Source organism: Narcine bancroftii, chromosome 2, assembly GCF_036971445.1.
Source record: "Narcine bancroftii isolate sNarBan1 chromosome 2, sNarBan1.hap1, whole genome shotgun sequence".
Taxonomy (NCBI): Eukaryota; Metazoa; Chordata; class Chondrichthyes; order Torpediniformes; family Narcinidae; genus Narcine; species Narcine bancroftii.
In genome coordinates, this window is record NC_091470.1 from 366,329,507 (window position 1) to 366,352,476 (window position 22,970).

Below are 22,970 nucleotides of genomic sequence, written 5' to 3' on the forward strand. Positions count from 1 at the left end.
CCACTGTGCTGGAGGCATCTGTGGTGAGGGCGGTTTGGATTGTCTGTCCTGGGGTGCACGAGGAGGATGGTGTTGGCTAGGGTGTTCTTAGTGGCCTGGAAGGCCTTGGTGGCCTCTTGGGTCCATTGTAAGTTTTTATTCGGCCCTGCCATGAGGGGAAAGAGTGGGCTCATGATGCATGCCACTGCAGGTATGAACCGAAGTTGTCCATACCTGCAAGCTCCTTAAGCCCTTTCACCGTTGAAGGCATGGGGAAAGCGCGGATAGCCTCCACCTTCGCTGGCAACAGTCTGGCCCCGTGACAATCGATTCGATGGTCCAGGAAGCCGATAGTCTCTTGGCCAAAATGGGACTTGATGAGGCCAAAATCATTCAGCCTGGAGAACAGTTGCCGTAAGTGGGTGGCGTGCTCGGCACGGGTGTGGTTGGCGATTAGAATATCATCAAGGCAGACGAATGCAAAGGGCAGATCCTGGCCCACCATGTCCATCAACCTCTGGAAAGTCTGAACCACATTTTTTTAAACCTGAGGGGCATGCGGAGGAATTCAAACAATCCAAAGGGGTTTATGATTGCCGTCTTTGGGGTGTCCTCTGGATGAACTGGGAACTGGTGATAGCCCCTGATGAAGTCCACCTTTGAACATATCCGTGCACCTTGTAAGTTCGCAGTAAAGTCTTGAATATGGGTCAAGGGATACCTGTCCAGAATGGTGGCCTTGTTGAGGCGGCGGTAGTCACCACACGGCCTCCAGCCACCCGCTGACTTGGGGACCATGTGGAGAGGTGAGGCCCAGGGGGGATGCCTAGTTCTTCCATTTTTTAAAATTCGTCCCTGCCCAGTTAAGTTTTTTGCAGGGGCGAGGCAGTGGAGGGGAGGACCCTCAGTCATGATCTGGTACCTCACTCCATGTTGATGAACTCGTTAGTGGCAGTAGTCTCCAAGTGCAGGTGGGCATAGGTGAGTTTGGTGCCATTGACGGAGAGCAATTGGAATGTCCGGGCGTGTACCAATCAACGCCCCTTGATGTCCACCAGGAGGGAGTTGGCCCTCAGGAAGTTGGCACCTAAATGTGGTTGCTGCACAGCTGCCACGGTGAACTGCCAGGTGAACTGGCGGTGCCCGAAGAGGAGGGGCATGGAATGGGTGTCAAAAATCCGGATACTTGAGCCTTTTGCTGCCCGGAGTTCTCGACCCATTTTGCCGCAACGAGCATCGAGGCTGGTTGGGGGAATGATGCTGTATTGTGCCCCAGTGTCCAACAGCAAGTCCTGGATATGTAGGAGGCTTTGCAGTTGGCTGGTTGTCGCATTAACGACAACCAGCCTTGGCGTTGCACTAGAACATGAAGGGGGAGCGGCATCGCCTGGCATCGGAGCCCCACCGTTGGTGATAATAACAGTATGACTCACCAGTGGGATGTCTTGTTCGGTTGGTTGTTCGGTTGGACAGTTGATCATATGGATGGTTAGTTGGACGATCGGTTGGTCGGATGGCCAGTCGGTGTTTCTTGTGGCTGGGTGCTGTTGACATGGTGTCATCACCTGGTCGATCGAAGCGCAGGCATCCCTCTTCGCCGCCCATACTGTGTCTGCTCAGGCGGCTACCTTTCTGGGATCCTCAAAATCCTCCTCCGCGATGAGCAGCCAGATGTCCTCAGCAGCCTCTCCAGGAATGTTTGCTGGAACATTGGGCAGGAGGTATGGCCATTGCAGAGAGCAAGCATGTCGCTCAAGAGGGCGGATGATGCCCTGTCCCCCAAACCATCAATATCAGCTTTGAGAGCCTGAAAGTGCGGGTGAGTAGTTCTTTGATGGCCACATAGCTTGGAGGAAATCGATAATCCGGGCTGCTGTGTCCTGGTCGAGGGCACTGGCCACCTAGTAGTAGCATGTGTCATCTCGGAAATCCTTTGAATGTCAAACTGCGCCTCGGTTTGCTGGAACCACACCCTTGGTTGGGCGGTCCAGAAGCAGGGCAGTTTCAATGCTATGACTTTGATCTCAGGTTGTTCCTCTATCATCGGGTCCAAAACGCCTTTTGGACCGGTCGGGGCCACCACTGTAGTAGGATCGCTACTGTTACAGCCGGGTTATAACTCACAGTTATAGCTGCTGGATTGTAGCTCGAGACTTGAGGAAGAAAGGAGACACGCACACTAGTAGGGTATGTACGACACTGAGTTTATTCAGGGGCAGCTCTTCCTTTTATAGTGAGCTCATCTATGCCACCACCGGGACATGCCTTGAGCAGGCCAGCCACCAATTAGTCAGTTCCAGCATCCGGGCCCCGATTGGGCCCCCTGTGATCCGTCAGCAGTGGTTGGGCCAGTTTCACTGTTCCACCGGCAGCCTGTGGAAACAGGTGTCTCAGCCCGTGCAAAGTTTGGCCAGTCGCTGCATTCAAAGGCCATTTCGGGTGTTGGCCCAAGGCGTGGGTTGTGGGCCACTACAATAGCTTATTTTCTAGTAACTGAAAATATATAAATACAACCCAATAATGTCTTAATGTAGAATTAATCTGATGGGTTTTTTTCTGGAGTCCTTTTTGTGAGATTCCAATTCATCCATCATGGATCATCTTTACCAATAAAAATATTTATTTTTATAGGTTTTTATTACTTTTGAACCTTTATAGGTACATATATGATAATTTATTCTACTTTTTTTGGTGAAAGAGATCTTAACAAAGTTATTCCCGCATTCTAGTCCTGCGGATTAACAATACAGCTACTTCATTTCCAAACCTCAGTCAATTTCAATTGCTAACTGAAGATGGTCTCCTGGGGAGAAACCTGGACATTATTTTTTCCATGTGAGAACTTGGAAAGAAATATTGAATGTTAAATTGGGTTCAGTGGCGCCTGTTGTCTGTGCTTCAAGATACAGAACTGGGACCAAAAGAGTGTCCTGCTTTGCATGTGCACGTTGCACCATTTAAATGAACACATTAACACACATCTGTTGGAAGTTTGCAGAACAGGCTGATCATGATGTTAATTGGCTTGCAGTACTGAATCGAAGCCAATGTTACCATGTTGGGGCTGAATGCTTCAGCCAACACCTTTTCATAACTCCACAAATGAGATCTAAATTCAAGTGCTTCCGATAACCATCTGAATGTTTTAATCTTAATGTGCAATTTTTGATACTATTTGTAGCATGTAGAATTCCATGCTCATTAATTGATCATTCTGAACTTTGTAGTTTAGGTTCGGCCACTTGTTAATGATCCGAAGGAACGCAATCAGTGCAGCAACTAATGTACAAGTTGGCAGCTCGCCCGGGTACAGGAGCAACGCTGATGATTTCTGTATTATCATGAGTTTAGAGTTTTGTCTGAAATTAAAAATAAGACCGAGATTTTTAAGGATTGCAATTAATCACCACCTTCAGTTCAAATAATGAACAAAAGAATTAACTCATCTTGTGGATCACCATCACTAGTGTTTAGTATTGCAAAGTAGACAAAGTGTGTGCTGTGTGAACATGAATGACAAAAAAGAAGCCTTGTTCCAGAGAAAAGCGCATTTCATTAAATTTTTACTGTCACAGAAATAAGTGCAAATAGCTGAGATACTTTTGGGCTCTTAAACTAATCTTACTTTCCTGTGTCATAGTCCTTTCATTGCTTTGCAGCATAATTTAGAGCAATGTGATTTAAGGAATTGTACCCCAATATCCTTTCAAATGGCTGGCTACAAGGGAGCCAAAAGACAGTTCAGCATGTAAAATTAAACAGGAAAGTCTGCCACAGAAAAGTACTGAAGAAACTCATAGGAAGTAAAGGGTAACCAATGTTTCAAGCCTGAGCCCTTTTACAAGGTGTGAGCTAAAAGCAGACAGTTGCCTGTATAAAAAGGCAGGAGGAGGAGAGGAGAGGAGGGAGGAAGGAGCAGGGGGAGGAGCTCAGGCCCACAGGCAAGAAGTCATGAGGTGGATATGGGTGGGAGGGTAGAAGAGAAAAAAGCTGAGAAGGGTAGCTCTGATATGAGAGGGAAGGGAAGTGGGTAGGGTGCTGGAGGAAAGGAGGAAGAGGGATAAGGAAAGAGAGACAGAGGAGAGAGGCCTAACAGAAACTGGAGAAGTTGATGTTAATGCTATCTGGTTGGAGAGGATAAATTGTTCCATTGTTGTTCATCTAAGACAGTCTCTTCAAATTATTCCAGCCTAACTATTTCAATGAAATGTGCAAATTCATTCAGTGTATGTGGAAAAGCAGACACATTGCGCGCAATTGCTAGAAAGATCTTGACATTTCTGTCAGCAAGGAGATGGAACTGCTGTCCAGCTGGTCAATTTTATGGCAGATGTGTGTGAAGTGATCAATGCCAAGGACTATTTAATTTTAATTTAGAGGTACTGCACTGTATCAGGCCCTTCCAGCCCATGAGCCTGCACCACCCAAATGCACCCATATGACCAAGTAACCAACTAACTCCATACATTTTTGGAGGTTGGGAGGAATCCAGAGCACCCGAAGGAAACCCATGCAAGTCACTGGGAGAACATGCAAACTCCTTACAGGCAGTGGGGGATTTGAACTGAGATCTAGAGTTATTCTAACCGTGCTGAGGAAATCCAGAGCTGCAGGTAGTTGAGAAATGAAACATCATAGATCTCCAAGGAATGGAGAATATTTCTGTAGAGAACCTGATCACAGCAAGAAAGGGTGTGTTTTTGTGATTTTAAAATCACTGGTAGATTTTTTTAAACTTTTTACTTTATTTTCATTTGACTGGGTATTGTCTCACCTTACCCATCTCTGGAATGATGACTCCTGTCAATATTGGCAGCCTGTCCATGATGTTCTTCACATGTCATTTTAGAAAGTATAAAGCAATCTATTGGAGGAACCTAGTGGGTTGAGCAACAGCAGTGGGAAGAAAAGAATGGTCAACGCTTTGGGTCAGTACCTTTCATCAAATGTCCATCAGCTTGCCGTGCTGAATTTAAGCCAATGTTACTATTTTGGAGCTTTAATCTTGATGAAGAATTCCAACCCAAAAAGTTGGCCATTCTTTTTCTTTCTCTGATGCTGCTCAGCCTGCTGAGTTCCTCCATCCAGCAGTTTGTGTTTTGCACCAGTTTCCAGCATCTGCCAGTCCCCTGCGTGTCATTAGTGCAGACAATATTTGACATGGGCCATTTGACTGGTTGTCTTGATAGAAGAAATCCATTTTGTTCATGGCCAATATTCACAGACACACTTTCCACCAGAGATCACCATTACATAGAACAGAGATGCGATTTTGTCCAAAACTTTTATACCAGTATTTATCCTCCACTCAAAACTCTTCCAACTCATCTTCATCAACATATTTATTTTTTTCTTATGTATTGAGCCTTCTGTCTCTTAAATTAATTCCATTCACTTCCCATGGGAGTAAGTTCCATGTGCTTGCCACTCTCTTGGTGAAGGAGTTTCTTCTGAATTTATTGTTGACTATCTATATTTATAGTCCTTAATTCAACCACTCGTGTTGGACTGCAGAGCACATGTGCAGAATTGAATTCATGATCAGATTTTTAATTACTTGATAGCACTCTACATCTGGCTGCTATCGATTGATTCTCAGTGGAAGCTGGACACTGAATTAAGTTGCAGCTTTACTGCCACCACCCAGCCGAGATTAGTTGCCTCACTGTGAAGCAAGCACGACAACAGGAATTTTCCAAATTCATGAGTTCCACCGCAGTAAATTTAGCTCCTGGATTATGGTTGGAATTCTAAAACTGAGTCTGATATTGAGAATTCATATTGGACATGGTTCAAAAATAATAGGGCAATAATAACTTTGTTTTGATTTTAAAAAAACACAGCAAAGCATTTCGGAATGCATTGCCTTCCATTCTCTCCGCACCAATACCAACCTCACTATCAAACCCGCAGACAAGATGAAGCAAGAAAATTTGAGGGCACCATCTCCTGCACCATCACTGACCTCATCACTAACAGTAATCTCTTTTCCACAGCTTCTAACATCATTGTTTCCCAACCCCACATTTCCCAGTTTTATCTCCAACCCAAGATCCACAAACCCAACTGCTCTGGTAGATCCCTTTTGTCCCCCTGGTCCAAACCCTTCCGACATCTGGGATTTCTCACATGCTCTGCATCACTTCAACAACTTTCATTTTCCTGGCATGGTCTGCCTCGTTTTCACCATGGACATCCAGTCCATAAATTCATCCATCCCCCATAAAAAAAGACGTCATGACTCTCTGATTCTTCCTTAATATTAGACCAAACATTGTTCCCCTCAACAACCGTGCTCCTCTGCCTGGCAGAACTTGTACTCAAACTAAATAACTTCTATTGGCTCATCCCACTTTCTCCAAATCAAAGAGATAGCCATGGGCACTCGCATGGGATCCAGCTATGTCTCTCTTTATGTTAGCGTTGTCCAGCAATACAAGCTTACACAGGGAAAGTTCCGCAACTCTTTCTTTGTTACACTGACTACATTGCATCTATAATGAGCTTCTCAACCTTATCCACTTTGCTACTAACTTCCACCGCCCCCTCAAATTCACTTGGTTCATCTCTGGCAATACTGCTCTTTTTCGATCTCTCTGTCTCCATCTTGGGAGACAAACTATCTACAGATATCTTCTATAAACCCATTAACTCCACAGTAACCTGGACTACACCACTTCCCACTCCATTTCCTGAAAGGATTCTATTCCTTTCTCTCAATTCCACCATCTCTCCCACATCTGCTCCTAGGATGAGACCTTCTATGGCAGGACCTCTGAGGTGTCCTCCTTCAGAAAAAGTGGCTTCCCCTCGACAGCTATCAAATCAGCCCTCACTCACATCACCTCCATTTCCTACATATCTATCCTGGTCCTCCCCACCCCCCAAAAAAATAAAACGTAATGACAGGGTTCTGGCTTTACAGACCACCCCACCAGCCTCTGCATCCTCTGCAATTTCTGCTATCCACCATGGGATCCCACCACCAGGATAATCTCCCCCCCCCCCCCCTTCTTTGCTTTCCATAGGGATCACTCCCTCCGTGTTTCAGGTTGTCTATTTATCCTTTCCTGCCGATCATCCCCTTGCTACCTACTCCTGTGACTGCAATAGGTACAGTTTGAACTTGCACCTCACCCCTGATCACGATTCAACACCCTAAACAGTCTTTACAAGTGAAGCAGCACTTCACTGTGAATCTGCAGAGGTCATTTACTGCATCTGGTGCTCCCAGTTCAGCCTCCTCTACATCAGTGAGAATGAATGCGGTCTGGAAGATCACTTAATTGATCTGACCTCCTCTGACCAAGCACTTCAATTTCACACCCCATTGCCACACTCACATGTCTGTCCCTGGTCTCAAGTATTGCCAAGTTGAGGCCACCCGCAAATTGGAGGAACAACACCTTATATTCCATCTCAACAGTCTCCAACCAGACAGCATTAACATTGACTTCTCCCATTTCCGTTAATGGCGCTTCCCAATTTCATTCTTTCCCTCATCCTTCACTTCATTCTCCTATCAGAGAGCTATCTTTCAGCCTTCTGCCCTTTCCACCTTTAATTTCTCAGTTTCTTTAACTTCTACCCTCCCACCTGTATCCACTCATTATCTCTTACCTGTTAGCGGGAGTTTCGCCCCCTTCCCTCACCTATTTATTAGGGACGTCTGCCAGATTTTTGGAAGACTTGAAAAAGGGCTCAGGCCCAAAATGTTGACTGTGTTTTACTTCCAATGGGAAGCTGCATGAACCTACTGAGTTCCTCCAGCGCTTTTGTGGACTACACTGGTAGACACCATAAACTGCACATTTTCCTGTTTATCTCTTTGAAAGGATTTATCTCAGGAGTTTTGTTTTACCAAATTGGACTCTCATTACATATCAAGAGAGGGAATTACTTGTATGATCATTTTGGATGAGCTGAGTCTTTCTAACACCATTGCCAACAGTTCATGGAAAGTTTGCAGAATAGTGGTGTGAGGTTGTTCACAAGCTTAAAGACTCCACTTCGACCTTGGTGACTGAAATCCTGATGACTTCGCCCCCGGCTGGTATTGACACTCACACTTATGAAATTGATCTGGCTTGTGTCCTGAATTCTACCCTTAGAATGGGCTATATATGCATGATGTACTCTGTCCTCAGTGCCTCGTATTTTAAGTAGTTGATTTTGTTTGTTCTCAGTATCAGGACATCTAATTTTAGGAGTAGTAAAGAAGTAAGAAAATTTATAAATGTTCTGCCTTCCTTCTATTTGTAGATGGAAGAAGCATGAAAGCTGTGAATTTTTGCCAAAGCAAATATCCATATATGTCACCCCCTCTGACCAGCTCTAAACTCCAATGAAAGGAAAGGCTCATTCTATTCTAAGTTGTCAGTATGTTTGTGTCCAAGTTGTTAATTTGATGACAGAAATCCTCTGTAAGATTTAGTTCACGTTATTCTCTTGAGCCTTTTGTGCAAGAGATTTAAAACTGCTTTTTCACGAGTTATTTCATTTACCTTTTCAAATCATTAACATAGTCGTCAGTTTAGTATTGAGTGAAGCCCTGAATGAGAGCTACAAAGTAATTTGAAATACAGCTGGGAAATAGTTGAACGTTTAAGATACTGAATGAATGATTGAAATGTAATATTTGTGGCTCTGAAGATATAATTAGGGGAGCATTTGAATTATGACCTACATATTTTCAGACTAATTTGAATCAATGCCTTTTTGCACCTTACTTTGTAAAATCATAGATAATTACATCATGGCAATAAACTACCTTTGAACAATAGTTTTATTGCAGCAGTATTTATTATGAGAAATTAATGCACACATTTACTGCAAAAAGTAGCTTTTAAATAATTGCAGTTTAAAGCTTCCCTATTTTTGGCAGTGAAAATGAGGGAAATATTGATGTGTATGGCAGCATTGTTTAATTGCTCTTATTACAAGGTTCTTAAATTGTAATAAATCAAGCTTTCTTGTAAAATATGTTCCCCTAAAGAACCTGATCTTTAATAGCAAAATGTCCTGGTGAAAATTTGGACTAATCTTCCTATATTGATGTTATACCACAGTGAGTCATTACAAAATGTAGTGTTCCACAGGAGTGGTATAAGAGACCAAGGGATAACCAGGTCACACAGATATTATTTCTCTCACCATTTTGAAAGCCATGGATAGATAGGTAGAGAGACCAGTTTGTGAAATGGAATACAGTTAGAACAAAAGAATTTCAGTATAGTACATGCAAACAGCCTGAACAATGCTCGCGCATTATCACTAATGGTTGTAATTATCGTGTGATGAATTGAAAGATGAAGGTCATCAAATCATAGATTAATGTAATGCAAAAAAGACCATTCATCTGTGCCAAAAATAAACGACTGGAAGAACTTAGTGGGTCATGTAACATCTGTGGAGGCAAAGAGGTGGTCAGCTTTTCAAGTAGAGTTCCTGCATCAGTACCAAGAATATAGAGGGAAGATAATCAGTATTGAGAGAGTGGTGAGGCAAAGGCTGGATGATGATAGGTGGGAGGCAATTGGGAAGATGGAGCCAAGATGGAGAGTTGAGGTTGGTAGGTAAAAGATGGAAACAGAAAAAATATGGGAGAGATGATGCAGGTGTAACTGGATGGAGAAGTGTAGGGTGGTAGGTGATTAACCAAGGAGGGATGATGGTCAGATGAAACAGTTAGAGAAGGTTAAATGTGAAAGTGGATAAATCACCTGGACCACCCAGACTACATGCCAGGGTTCTTTAAGAGGTAGCTGAAGAGATTGTGGAGGCATTAGTAGTGATCTTTCAAGAATCACTGGACTCTGGAAATGTTTCAGAGGACTGGAAAATTCAGGGATGGAGCAAAAGACAGGAAATTATAAGCTGGTTAGCTGACTTTGGTGGTTGGCAAGATGATGGAACCTATTATGAAAGGATGAGGTTTTGGAGTACTTGGAGACAAAGTGGTAAAATAGGCAAAAAGTACTAAGGTTTCTCTTTTTTCTTTGAGTATTTTATTTTAATTTTCATAGACTCGTAAAGTTCAAACAAACCATATAATCTTTTTTTAACATTCATGTAATATACAGAGTCTTTATTTATCCCCACCCTCCACCTTCGTACAACTGAAAGTACAATCAATTAAATTATATTGATACTATTAAATTAAAAACAAAGTAATAAACCGAAGCTGAAAGAAACATGCCACTTGCACCATGTCCCACTTCTTTGATCACATTCATTTCCCTGCTGGGACAGATTGCTATCGTAGCCCTGTTTCGAAGGGGGGAGGGAAACTAATCAATCTGAGTGCCAATATATTTCAGGTAAGGTTGACCCACCTTAACGTATGTGTCGTGTTTCTTCCTTAGATTATATGTGATTTTCTCCAGGCGAATGCAACTCTGCGTTTCCATATTCCATCATGTGGTATTTAGTTGGGAGTCGGACTTCCACAAAACTGCTATACACTTCCTGGCTACTGCCAAGACAACATTCACGAATGAAATTTGGTATTTGGACATTCTAAAACTCACATCCCCAAATCCACTTTTGTAATTTTTTTTTAATGCCCCCCCAGGTCTTCCCAGAAAGATCTTGTAATCTATGTACATAACCAGGTGGAGTGGACAAAAGTTCCAACCTCCACATCACACCTAAAGCACATTTCTTAAATTTCTGGCTTTTATTTATATAATTTTTGTGATGTGAGGTACAACTGGTGCAAGAACTTGTATTGCACCATCCTGTATCTGATGTTGATGACTCCAGTCGCACTGTCCAGACACAGGTTTTACCACCAGTCTTCATTGATTGTTGTGCTCATGTCCAACTCCCATCTCTCCCTCGATCTGTGTAAGCCCAGCTTCAGGCCCTCATCTTGGAATATGTAATACATTTTAAAGATAAGTTTACACACACTCCCCTGACGATTAGAATATCCACGTTACTACATCTAGGTAGGGTCATCTAGGATGGTCCCACTTTTTCCCTTAAGAAAGATCTTATTTGCAGATAGCAGAAGAATGTTCTATTAGACAAATCGTATTTGTTCCTCAACTGAACGAATGACATGAGCTGCCTTCACTTGTAACAATCCTCGATACACTTGATCCCCTTCTGGCACCAGGAGTCCAGGGATTTATTACCTAGATTCAAGGGTATTAAGTTGATCTGGGTCAAAGACGTTTTAGGAGATATCCCCACCTTCAGTCCATATCTGAAGTATATGCTTTAGTATGGGGTTATCCATTTTTTAAAAATTAATTTAGCGTCCCATTTGTATATAAACTCTCCTGCTATCTTTTCACATACTGCATGTAGTCCAATTTTTTCCCAGGAGGAGGGCCCCCTCCCTCAAAAAGTGAGACAATAAATCTTGCCTGGGCTTTACAGTAATATTTTTTGAAATCAGGTCATTTTAAACCCCCAAATTATAGTCCCATGTCAACTTTTCCATAGTGATACTAGCCACCTTACCGTTCCACAGGAACCTCTTGATATATTCCCTGAGCATCTTAAAAAAGCCCTGTGGCAATGAAATAGGTAACAATTGAAAAAAACCTACTGCAGCCTTGGCATCACCTTCATTCTGACACAGAGTTATGGATAGAGTCCTCTATCAAGCAAGGTCCTCCTCAATCTTTCACAGCAAATGGAAATAATTAAGTTTGTAGAAATTGCACAAATCTTTGTCCACTTTTATCTCTAGATATTCAATGTCTTCTTGTGGCCAACTTCTCTGTTGATATCGTCAATAATCCCTATTTGTCAAAGGCATAATCTCACTTTTGTCTAGATTTACTTTATACCCCAAGACCTTCCCATAATCCTCCAGTGTAGTCCTCAGCCTAGCCAACGACACCCCCCCCCCCCAACCCAGGATCTGTCAAATATATTAACACATCATCAGCGAAAAGATTGATTTTGTGTTCCACCTGGCTCACCCTGAACCCCTTAATGTCTGGATCCTGCTGAATGGCTCCTGCCAGTGGCTCATTTGCCAGTATGAACAGCGCTGGAGACAATGGACCGCCCTGCCAACTGGACCTGCTCAAAGGAAACACTGGAGACATCTGCCCATTTGTAATTTTTTTTTTCTTAGTATATAGTATAGTGTTCTCACCCAATTAATAAATGGTTGACCCAATCCAAATTTTTCCAGTACCTTGAACAAAAAGTCCTATCCCAATCTATCAAAGGCCTTTTCTGCATCCAAAGCTATGTCCACTCCTGGATCCACCCACGACTGTGCTAGATGTACTATATGAAGCAATCTAGCTTTGTTGTTTGCTGATTGTCTCCTTTCTATAATTCTAGCTTGGTTTGGATTCATTAGTTTTAGCAAATATTCTGCCAACCTATTGGCCAATGCTTTTGCAATGATTTTATAATCTGTCTTTAATAATGAGATAGGTCTATACGAGGTGAATCGAATTGGTCTCTACCGTCTGATCCACCACCTTCATAAGAAAGGGCATTAAAAGATCTTTGAACTCTTTATAAAATTCAGCAGGGAAACTATCCTCCCCCGCTGATTTACCACCCTGCAAAGAGCTTAGGGTCCAAGCAATCTCCTCTTGAGAGAATGGGGCACTCACCCCTCTCGCTCTTCATGATCCAAATTTGGAAGTTCAAATGAAAGCAAGAAATCATCTATTTTGGTAAGATCACCCCCTGGTTCAGATTTATACCATTCCTTGTAAAACCTTCCAAATGTATCAGCATGGTTTTCTTAAGGGGAAATTCAGCTGCACAAAATTTGATTTTGCCTTACTTTAGGGAAACACTGTATTGCGATACAAAGACTAAAGATATATTCATCAAAATTAGAAGACCAGATAGATTCATTTACATCATGCAGGAGATCGAAAACAATGAGACAAGATGTTGACTCTGTTTTGCAAGAGATCAGAGAAGAGTGAAGAGATCTGGAGTTTCTAAAATTGTGATGGGATGTCATAGAGTGAAAAGAAAAAATAATTAATTGCAGAATCAGAATTTATTGTCATGGATATGACACAAAATTCATTGGATGGAGTCTATAAAACATAGAACATTACAGCACAGAAAACAGGTCCTTTGGCCCTTCTAGTCTGTGCCAAACTATTATTCTGCCTCGTCTCGCTCATCTGCACCCAGTCCATATCCTTCCATACCCCTCCCATCCATGTTAAAATTGAGCCCGAAATGACAACTTCAGCTGACAGCTTATTTCATACCCCTACCTCTCCATGTGAAGAAATTCCCCCTAATGTTTCCCTAAAGTCCTTCCCTTTCACCATTAACGCATATCTTCTGGTTTGTTTCTCACCTTTAACAGTCAAAAAGCCTACTTGCATTTACTCTATCTATAGCCATCATAATTTTGTATACTCTATCAAATCTCCCCTCATTCTTCTACTCTCCAGGGACTAAAGTCTTAACTTTTCCCTTAAGTCCTGGCAACATCCTAATAAATCATCTCAGTACTCTCCAATCTTATTGATATATTTTCTGTAGTTAGGTGACCAAAACTGCACGCAATACACGTCTTATATAACTTTATCACAATTACTGAACTCCTGTACTCAGTTCTTTGATTGATGAAGGCCAGTGTGCCAAAAGTCCTCTTTATGGCCCCTTCTACTTTGATTGGAAATCATCAAATTGAAATGATCCACAATATGAGCAAGGAGAAAAGTTAGAAATTCATTTGCTGGGCACATTTTGCTTTCTACCAAGAATAATTAAGAAAATTAATTTTGTAAGATTTTAAATGAATAAAAGTAAATGCTAGATCAGTGGTTTTCAACCTTTTTCTTTCCACTCACATACCTATGCCATAGGTGCTCTGTAATTAGTAAGGGATTGTAAAATCTCACAATCTACTTTAAGTAATTGTACCTCATTGACTCGTTACGTGCACGGTTTCATAACTCCAAAGGAAATGGATCAATGATAATTTTTCTCAAGCAAAATATTTCAGTACCATTTGGGTCTAGAGCAGTGAATCTCTACCTTTTTTCCCCACTCACATATAACCTTAAATCTTTGGCTTGGCTTCGCGGACGAAGATTTATGGAGGGGGTAAAAAGTCCACGTCAGCTGCAGGCTCGTTTGTGGCTGACAAGTCCGATGCGGGACAGGCAGACACGATTGCAGCGGTTGCAAGGGAAAATTGGTTGGTTGGGGTTGGGTGTTGGGTTTTTCCTCCTTTGCCTTTTGTCAGTGAGGTGGGCTCTGCAGTCTTCTTCAAAGGAGGTTGCTGCCCGCCAAACTGTGAGGCGCCAAGATGCACGGTTTGAGGCGTTATCAGCCCACTGGCGGTGGTCAATGTGGCAGGCACCAAGAGATTTCTTTAGGCAGTCCTTGTACCTTTTCTTTGGTGCACCTCTGTCACGGTGGCCAGTGGAGAGCTCGCCATATAACACGATCTTGGGAAGGCGATGGTCCTCCATTCTGGAGACGTGACCCATCCAGCGCAGCTGGATCTTCAGCAGCGTGGACTCGATGCTGTCGACCTCTGCCATCTCGAGTACTTCGACGTTAGGGGTGTAAGCGCTCCAATGGATGTTGAGGATGGAGCGGAGACAACGCTGGTGGAAGCGTTCTAGGAGCCGTAGGTGGTGCCGGTAGAGGACCCATGATTCGGAGCCGAACAGGAGTGTGGGTATGACAACGGCTCTGTATACGCTTATCTTTGTGAGGTTTTTCAGTTGGTTGTTTTTCCAGACTCTTTTGTGTAGTCTTCCAAAGGCGCTATTTGCCTTGGCGAGTCTGTTGTCTATCTCATTGTCGATCCTTGCATCTGATGAAATGGTGCAGCCGAGATAGGTAAACTGGTTGACCGTTTTGAGTTTTGTGTGCCCGATGGAGATGCCGCTTTAGTTGCCCATTCAGAGCCAGCTCTTCAGCGCTTGACGTCCTGCTTTGCGGAAACTGCCAAAATGTTTGGCCTGGAAGTCAGCCTGAAGAAAACTGAGGTCCTCCATCAGCCAGCTCCCCACCATGACTACCATAACCTTAAATAATCCCATACTAATTACAGAGCACCTATGGCATAAGGATTACTTAAGGTGGTATGTGAGTGGAAAGAAAAAGTTTGAAAACCACTGAGTTAGATGAAGCAAATGTAGTACTTGGGGATAGAACAGAGTAATGGAATTAATTTTTGACCACACAACATAGAACTTACACAAGCAAAATGGCCTCCAGCTGAAAAATGCATGTTCCTAAATTCCGTTATGAATGTAAAATGTTAATTATTACATCAAGTCAGAATTATTGATTAAATGAAACTAATTGAGTATGAGGTAGGTGATTGGTGGAGCAGGAGAAAGCACAAAAATTATATCCTCTTGGAGTATACCATTTAGTCCAACAAGGTTTTCACTTTCTCCAGGTTCTTAATATAGATCACCAATTTTAACACTGGATTGAATTAAATCTGGTTCCCGTGTGCCATTTGGTGTTGATCATCTCACAAAGTAATCCATATGATTGAAGACAATGCACATCAACCCTATATTCCAGCTGGCTGCAATTAATTTATACATAAACTTTCATCAGGTTTATCAGTCTGACTGCAATTTCTGAAATACAGTTAAATATTGAGTGCCGGAGAGTCCCCATTCATTTGTTAAAGTTCTCAAAAGTTTTTAAACTTGTTCATATGCCATATTTGTACAGAGAATTACTCCTTACTTAGATGGAATTGTCACAATACACACTAATTTACCTTCACAAATAAAGCTAAAAATTGTCATTAGATAGGAAGTAATACGTGGTGGTCTTTTGGACTACATTTGAAAATGCCATTTTGCAATTACAACACTGCTTCATCATTAGCTAATCATGCAGAAAATCTACGGAAATGGAGAAATTATCATAGCAGTTTAACGTCAAACATTTACATGTAGCTTTGACATTTTAATGCTAATTAATATATTTAAATGTAATTTTTATTCTTGAATTAAAAATATGGTTCATTTAGGATATAATTCTAAAAAATTTAAGTTTAGACATGCACCCTTTCGCCCCCCGAACCTGTGCCGCCCAATTACACCCAGTTGACCTACAACCCCGGTATGTTTTTGAGCGGTGGGAAGAAACTGGAGCCCCTGGGGAAAAACCCACCCAAACACGGGGAGAACATATAAACTCCTTATAGACAGTGTGGGATTCGAACCCCTGTCCCGATCGCGGGCGCTGTAATGGCGTGGCGCTAACCACCACACTAACCGTGCCACCCCAGTTACAACTTGTAATTAATTTTAAAATGGGTCAGAGATTAAAATAAAATGGTTTATTGCCAATTTGTGAATTCATAATCTAATTGTAAAATCTCAGAACATGCACGCACATATTTATTCAAGACAAACTTTTGTGCATTTTGAAATTTTTTGCTCAGGCAAGTAGTCTTTTTTCTTTGCATATTACAAAGAAAGAGGGACTAATAATAATAAAGTTTTTTACAAAAAGCAGTCCCAGAAAATATGATTTTTGTCTTACATTTTCAAACCCTCAGTGATGCTTTAATGAGAAAAGCTATGTGTGCAATCTGGGAGATATGAGCTACAGTTTTAATTTTGAGCTAAGTAAATTATTCAAGTTGTTTCCATGTCTGTAAACAATAAAATAGTGTTAATTTTGCCTTGATGTGCATGAAAAGTCAAGAATCTATATTTTTAAAAAATAATGAATTCTTGTTTTACTGATGAGATGGTGTCCCAGTTATTATTTTGAAGATTTTAGGGCTATTTTAATTAATCAGTTGGGACTTTAATCTGCAGGTATCTGCCTCTGAAGATTAATGTAGAGCATAAATTTCAATGTTCTCAGAACATAATTAGATATGAGAACTAAATTGAATATGCTTATCTATTCAAACTTTCCTTCACATATCCTAATTAAAGAATTTTCTGTGGTGATGCTCCATAGCTAATTTGCATAAATTTTGTTCAAAAATTACCAAAATAATTTTTGTAAATCTATGCAAATTCTCTTTGTAAATTCCATTTCAACCTGATGTTATCAATGACAGGGCTTCTAATTAACTGAATGGCACTAATTTATTTTCATACATTAAAAATATATTACATTGCAATTTTCACTAGTTCAGTTTTGCTGGCCTACCTATTATTTCTGTGCTTTTTTGCCCACAAACATTTCCCTCATCTTGATGTCTGTTTCCATTGAAATCATACCCAGTGATAATGATCCAAAAGATGAGTCATTCCTTGATAATGCTTGCCTGTTTTAGATGTGGGAGAAGAGTTGATGGAGGACAGGAAAAGGACATGAAATAGCTCACGGTATTTTATCCACAGTGTCAGGATCCTTCTATATACAGTAAAACTTCTGGTATCCTGCACCTCTGGGGATTGATAGATGCTGGATAAGTGAATTTTTTAGTTGTCTGAGATGTTGTGTTGTGTGACTGTTGAACTAACGGAGAGGTGTGCCAATTTTAAACTTCCATATTTTTTGCTGTTTATTTTCCGCAGTGTTTTTTTTTCCAGTTGCTTGAATTCTAGATAACAGGGATTTTACTGTACATTTAAACCAAGAAATCTGAGTTTGTTGCTTCCGATTTGTTTGGGTTCGGAAATCAGGCTGTCACACTCTTGTACGATTTGTAGCACAATGACCTACAAACATGTGGAACAGGGAAACCCTTCCCATGTTTGCTTTAAAGGGGTGTAGAAGTGAATGACTAAATTGATCCTTGTGATGAGACTTCAGTTAAGTAGACAGACTGGAGAAGCAAGAGTAGTTCTTGGAACAATGGTGAAATATAATAGTCTGCAGTCTGTGATTGAAGTAAAAACATAATGCTGGAAAAACTCATCAGGTCAAACAGAGCAGGAGGGTTGAGCTCGTGGAGTTGTTCAAGTGAACCGGTGCGGACTCGAAGGGCCGACAAGGCCTGTTTCCACGCTGTAAAAAGTTATATGGTTATTTGTTATAAAGATTAAAATTAAAGATAATAAACAACATTTCGGGCTTGAGTCCTCTGTCAAAATGTAGGCTGGTGTCCGAACAAAATGTTGGGAAGGAGGGGCAGGGAGAGGAGCACAGTCCCACAGGCAGGACCTAATCGGTGGATAAAGGGATAAAGAAGGAAGGACACACCAGCAAACAGGAGAGGAGGAATGGCTCTGAATGGGGAGGGAAGGTGGAAGAGAGCTGGAGGAAAGAAGTCAGAGGGATGGGGAAGAGAGGAAGAACAGGGGGTGGGCGAGGAGAAACCAGAGAAGTTGATGTTAATGCTATCTGGTTGGAGAGTGCCCAGTCAGAATATTAGGTGTTGCTCCTCCTATTTCCGGTGGTCTTGGTTTGACCGTACTTGAGGCCATGGATAGACATGTTAACGTGGGTGTGAGGTGCAGAATTTGAACAGAATTTGCAAAGCTATTGGGTAAGTGTACACAGGAATGACCTGCTGGATTGCTCTTAAATGGAATTGCTATGGATGTGACAGGTGACATGAACGTCTGTTTTTTCATTCTTTCATTGTGATTTCCACTCAGCACAAATGTTTTATTTAAACCATGCATTCAGATTCTTCCAGGTCATCAGATAGTTGGCAGTGCAGACAGCTTTAACTTATGTGGACTTTACCTTACACCTGGAAGAAATCAACCAAGAAGTGCTTTGAGAGTTTGATCATAGAGAGGATCAACTCCTATCTCAGGAAGAATCTGGACCCACTTCAGTTTTCCTCTCGTCACGACAGGTCAATAGCAGGTGCCATCTTTCTGACCCTCCGCTCCGTGTTTGATCACCTAGATGATGGGAAGAATTATGTCAGGTTGTTCTTCATTGATTATAGCTCAGCATCATCAAGCCAGTAAAACACATGACCAAACTAAAAGACTTTGGACTCTGCCCCTGAAACTGGATCCTTGACCTCCTTATCGGCAAGCCTGAATCACTGTGGATCTGAAAAATCACCTCCTCTTCTCTGACTATCGTTCTCAACTCAATTTCTTGTACACCCATAACTGCGTAGCCAAGTTCAGCTCCAAATCAATCTACAAGTTCCTGATGACACCACCATTGTTGGCCAAATAACTAGAAATGATGAGTCAGAATACAGGATGGAGATCAAGAGCCTGGTTAGGTGATGCCAGAACAATAATCTTACTCAACATCAGCAAGATCAAGGTGGTGTAAGGAAGGAGAATAAATAGTTGGCATCTATTTTGAATCTACTACTCACACAATCTGATTGCATATGGAGGAGGTTATTTTTACTTGCCATAAGCTGTGGCGCCCATTTACATCCAATTGACCTTGTGAAGGGTGGGAGGAAACCGGAGTACCCAACGTAAACCTACACAGACACGAGGAGAATGACGAACATTTACATCCAATTGACCTTTTGAAGGGTGGGAGGAAACCGGAGTACCCAACGTAAACCTACACAGACACGAGGAGAATGACGAACATTTACATCCAATTGACCTTTTGAAGGGTGGGAGGAAACCGGAGTACCCAACGTAAACCTACACAGACATGAGGAGAATGACGAACATTTACATCCAATTGACCTTTTGAAGGGTGGGAGGAAACCGGAGTACCCAACGTAAACCTACACAGACATGAGGAGAATGACGAACTCCTTTCAGACAGTGCGGGTTTCAAACCCTGGCTCCAATCGCTGGCGCTGTAGCAGTGTTGCATTAACTGCTCTGCTAACCGTGCTGCCTGACATTCAGGAATAGAACATAGAGTAATACAGCACAGAAAGGAAAATGCAAGTATGCTTCTAATTTTCTTCGGCCCAACTTGTCCATGATGACCAAGTTGTTGACCTATGCTAATCCTATATGCATTCCTTTGGCCCATACCTCTCTAAACCTTTACTATTCATCTACTGCTTCAAATTTCTTTCAACTGTTGCAATTCTACCCATCTCTACCATTTCCTCTGGCAACTTGTTCCATATTCCCACTACCCCCTGAGTGAAAATGTTAGCCCCAGGACCTTTTTTAAATCTCTTCTCACCATAAATCTATGCCTTCTAGTCTTAGATTCCCCTATTGAGGGTAAAAAGTATTTATGTTAACTGGGCCAATCATAATTTTATAAACCCCTGTAAGGTCCGCCTCCACCTCTCCATATATTTCAACCACACCAGTCCCAATTACATTTTGTTAATCCTTTCTGCACTTTTTCTAGCATAATATCTCTACTACAGCTGGATGATCAGAATTGTGCATAATGCTCCAAGTGTGATCCCACCAATACCTTATTTAGAGGTAACGTGAAGTCCCTGCACCTGCATCCAGTGCCTCGGCCAATGAAGGCATTGCTGGGGGGGGGGTAGTGGAGGTTGGTACAATAGAACCTCTTAGAAGGGCACATGGATGTAAGAAAAATAAAGGGTTGTGAAGCTGACAAGGATTAGATTGATGTGGAGTATTTTGTTTAGGGCAGCACAACATCATGGGCCAAATGGCCTGTATTGTTAATGTTGTTAAATCTTTGAATTATTTATTTGTTCAAGGAATGTGCACATTATTGGTAATACTGGCAGTTGTTGCCCATCTGTAGTTGCTCCTCAACTGCAGAGGAAATTAAGTGTCAAACATATTGCTGTGTGTGGAGTCGTATTTCGACCACATTTAGGAAAGATGGTGAACAAGATGAGCTTTTGTCCTTAATGTTCCTCAACAAGCTTTTTTTAAAATTCCAGATGTTTTGAATTGCATTTTTAAATTCCCCATCTACTATGGTGAGATTCAAATTCATCTCTGGATCAGTGGTCTGGAACTCGAGGTTTGGTCACTGTAGGAGCAATTCAAAAATCAACACTGGAGTCGACCTACACAGCAGGGTGGTTTATTCAGTTAATTCAGAGCGAAACTTAACTGATGCATCAGGAGAACAGCCAAGAATGTTTCTGGCTTGTTCTGCCTGACTTACAGAATTGTAACAATATGTACTGTTATTGTTATAAAGCTCAGTATACATGGTGAATGTGAAGTGCAGTGCCATTAGCATCCAGACTGTCTGAGTGCACATCCTTCTCTTTCTGTAGGCGCCGTTTGTCCGCCAATTGCTATCCCTAAGGTCGCAATGATACAATATATTGTAAAACTAGAAAATCACATTTTCCTTACTTGAGCAATTGCTCCATCACTAACTCTTATTAACCTGATTAATAATATCATTACCTGCTTACTTATGTAATACTGACAATCACCCCAAACTATCCCGACCACGGACTTCAAACTGTAGAGTGGATGTGTGTCGTGTTGAGAAGAGTATCAGGTTCGGTGGGTTCATAGAGAGACGAGTGTTACAATCACATGTAACTTATTAACACACGGGAAACAAGTGGGAGAATGTTAAATGGAACTTGATCATTATTTCACTTAATAGACATTCACCTTGGATTTCAGTTGGACTCTGACAACAGTAAGCCTATGCTCGACCCACTCGCACACTACAAGCAGGGACTCTTACACAAACCCCTGATTCCCTGACCAACAGGATGGCGGCTCTCTCGAGTACCGATCTTTCATAGTAGCTCAGCTTCGGTATAGTGCACACCTTACCTGTGACACTTCCAGAGATGTCCACAGTAGCAACCTGGTATGGAGTAATTTCCTGGGCTTGGACCACAAGGCACAGAGAAAGAATGTGCTGTGCGTTGAGTTCATATACAGTGCTAATCTGTGCTGCTAGCCAATAGTGATACTAGGTGATTTAAATTAAGCAATGGAAAGGTGTGCATTAATGGATGGCAGGAGTCCAACCTTGATTGACAGGTGATGTGACTTCCGACATTCCAGACAGCCAGGGAGGCCACGTTTCCTCCACTCATGACAATGTGAAAGCTAGAGTGGCCATTCCAAAGGAAGACATGGTCGTAGGTTACTGTATACATATGTGTGTTTACATTGTTGTTTATGCAATTCCATTTAAATCTTACTTAAAAAAAAAATTGAACATACTGTGTGTGTGCATATATATTCTTCTTCTGGCTATCCATCCCATAGGATGACAGTTCCTTTCAGTCAATTTGTGGGATTTGATATGAGGATATCCCACTCCTCAGAAAGGAACAGCGTGTGCATGAATGGATTTAGGTGAGATGGGGTTGCACAGGTCCAAAACCACCCTCTCAACATCCCCTCCTGGATTCAGCGACATGGTGGGCCAAGATGGCTGGGGGAACTGTTGCAGTGAATGGCCAAGCCAAGGTTCAGTGCAAGGGATACCCTTTCCGCGCTTCACGGCATGTTTGTTAGATGGTCGTTAACCCTACAAGAGGATTCGTCCGCCCTTTGACATGTCTTGCTTTTCATCCTGCATGGTGTCTAGCCACCCTCCTCACCAGGCAAGCCTGGTGGGGGAGGCCGTTTAGTCACCGACCACCGGACCATGTGATAAGTAGTACTGGGTTACACGGTACCAGTAGCACTCCGACGAATTACTTGATTTATATATATATGACCATATCCTTCTTTGGAATGGCCACCCTAGTACTGGAGAAGGGATAGAAGAAACATGAAGGCTTGTAAATGACAGTTGTGAAGAAAAACTAACTAGGCAGAGATGTTTAGTTTGGGCAAACAAAACTGAGGGGAGAGTTAATTGAAGTGTATACATTTTAAGTGGCCTTTCCAGAGTTAAGGGTACAGATTCACGTCTTTGCATGGAAGTAAGATTTCTCTCCCGTGGTTCAATATTGTGCTTGTATGACCTTCTGTGGTGGAGCATGAGCTCATAAATCCCCAGCAATTACATTGAAAAATCTGCCCTCTAAACCACTCCTTGGTTTACCTTGTACCGACCGGAATAACATCTTTATAATGGAAGAATGTCTGTAAGGAACAAGGGTTGTTCTCCATTTATATACATTTCTATTTTCAGTGGTTTAAAAGAGTTTATATATCACATCCTTTTTAGTAACTTAAGCTTTTAAAACTAATTAATTGTTTTTTTTAATAGATTTCAAATGTTTTCTTCTCAAATTCCAAACATTGGTTGGATAGAGTTTG

General features: G+C 41.9%; 1 protein-coding gene across 8 annotated transcripts in view; it reads left to right on the forward strand.

Annotated features, from left to right (window-relative positions):
- stk3 (serine/threonine kinase 3 (STE20 homolog, yeast)) overlaps positions 1-22,970 on the forward strand; it is a 564,172-nt gene that overhangs the window by 483,218 nt on the left and 57,984 nt on the right. The window contains exon 11 of one of the 8 annotated variants that reach the window (XM_069922524.1): positions 3,207-3,560. The exons of the other annotated variants lie outside the window; for them this stretch is intronic. Within the exon in view, the coding sequence (XP_069778625.1) occupies positions 3,207-3,404 (198 nt within the window). The 3' untranslated portion in view covers positions 3,405-3,560. Of the gene's footprint in view, positions 1-3,206; positions 3,561-22,970 lie in introns of those variants that run through there. 8 annotated transcript variants of the gene reach the window in all.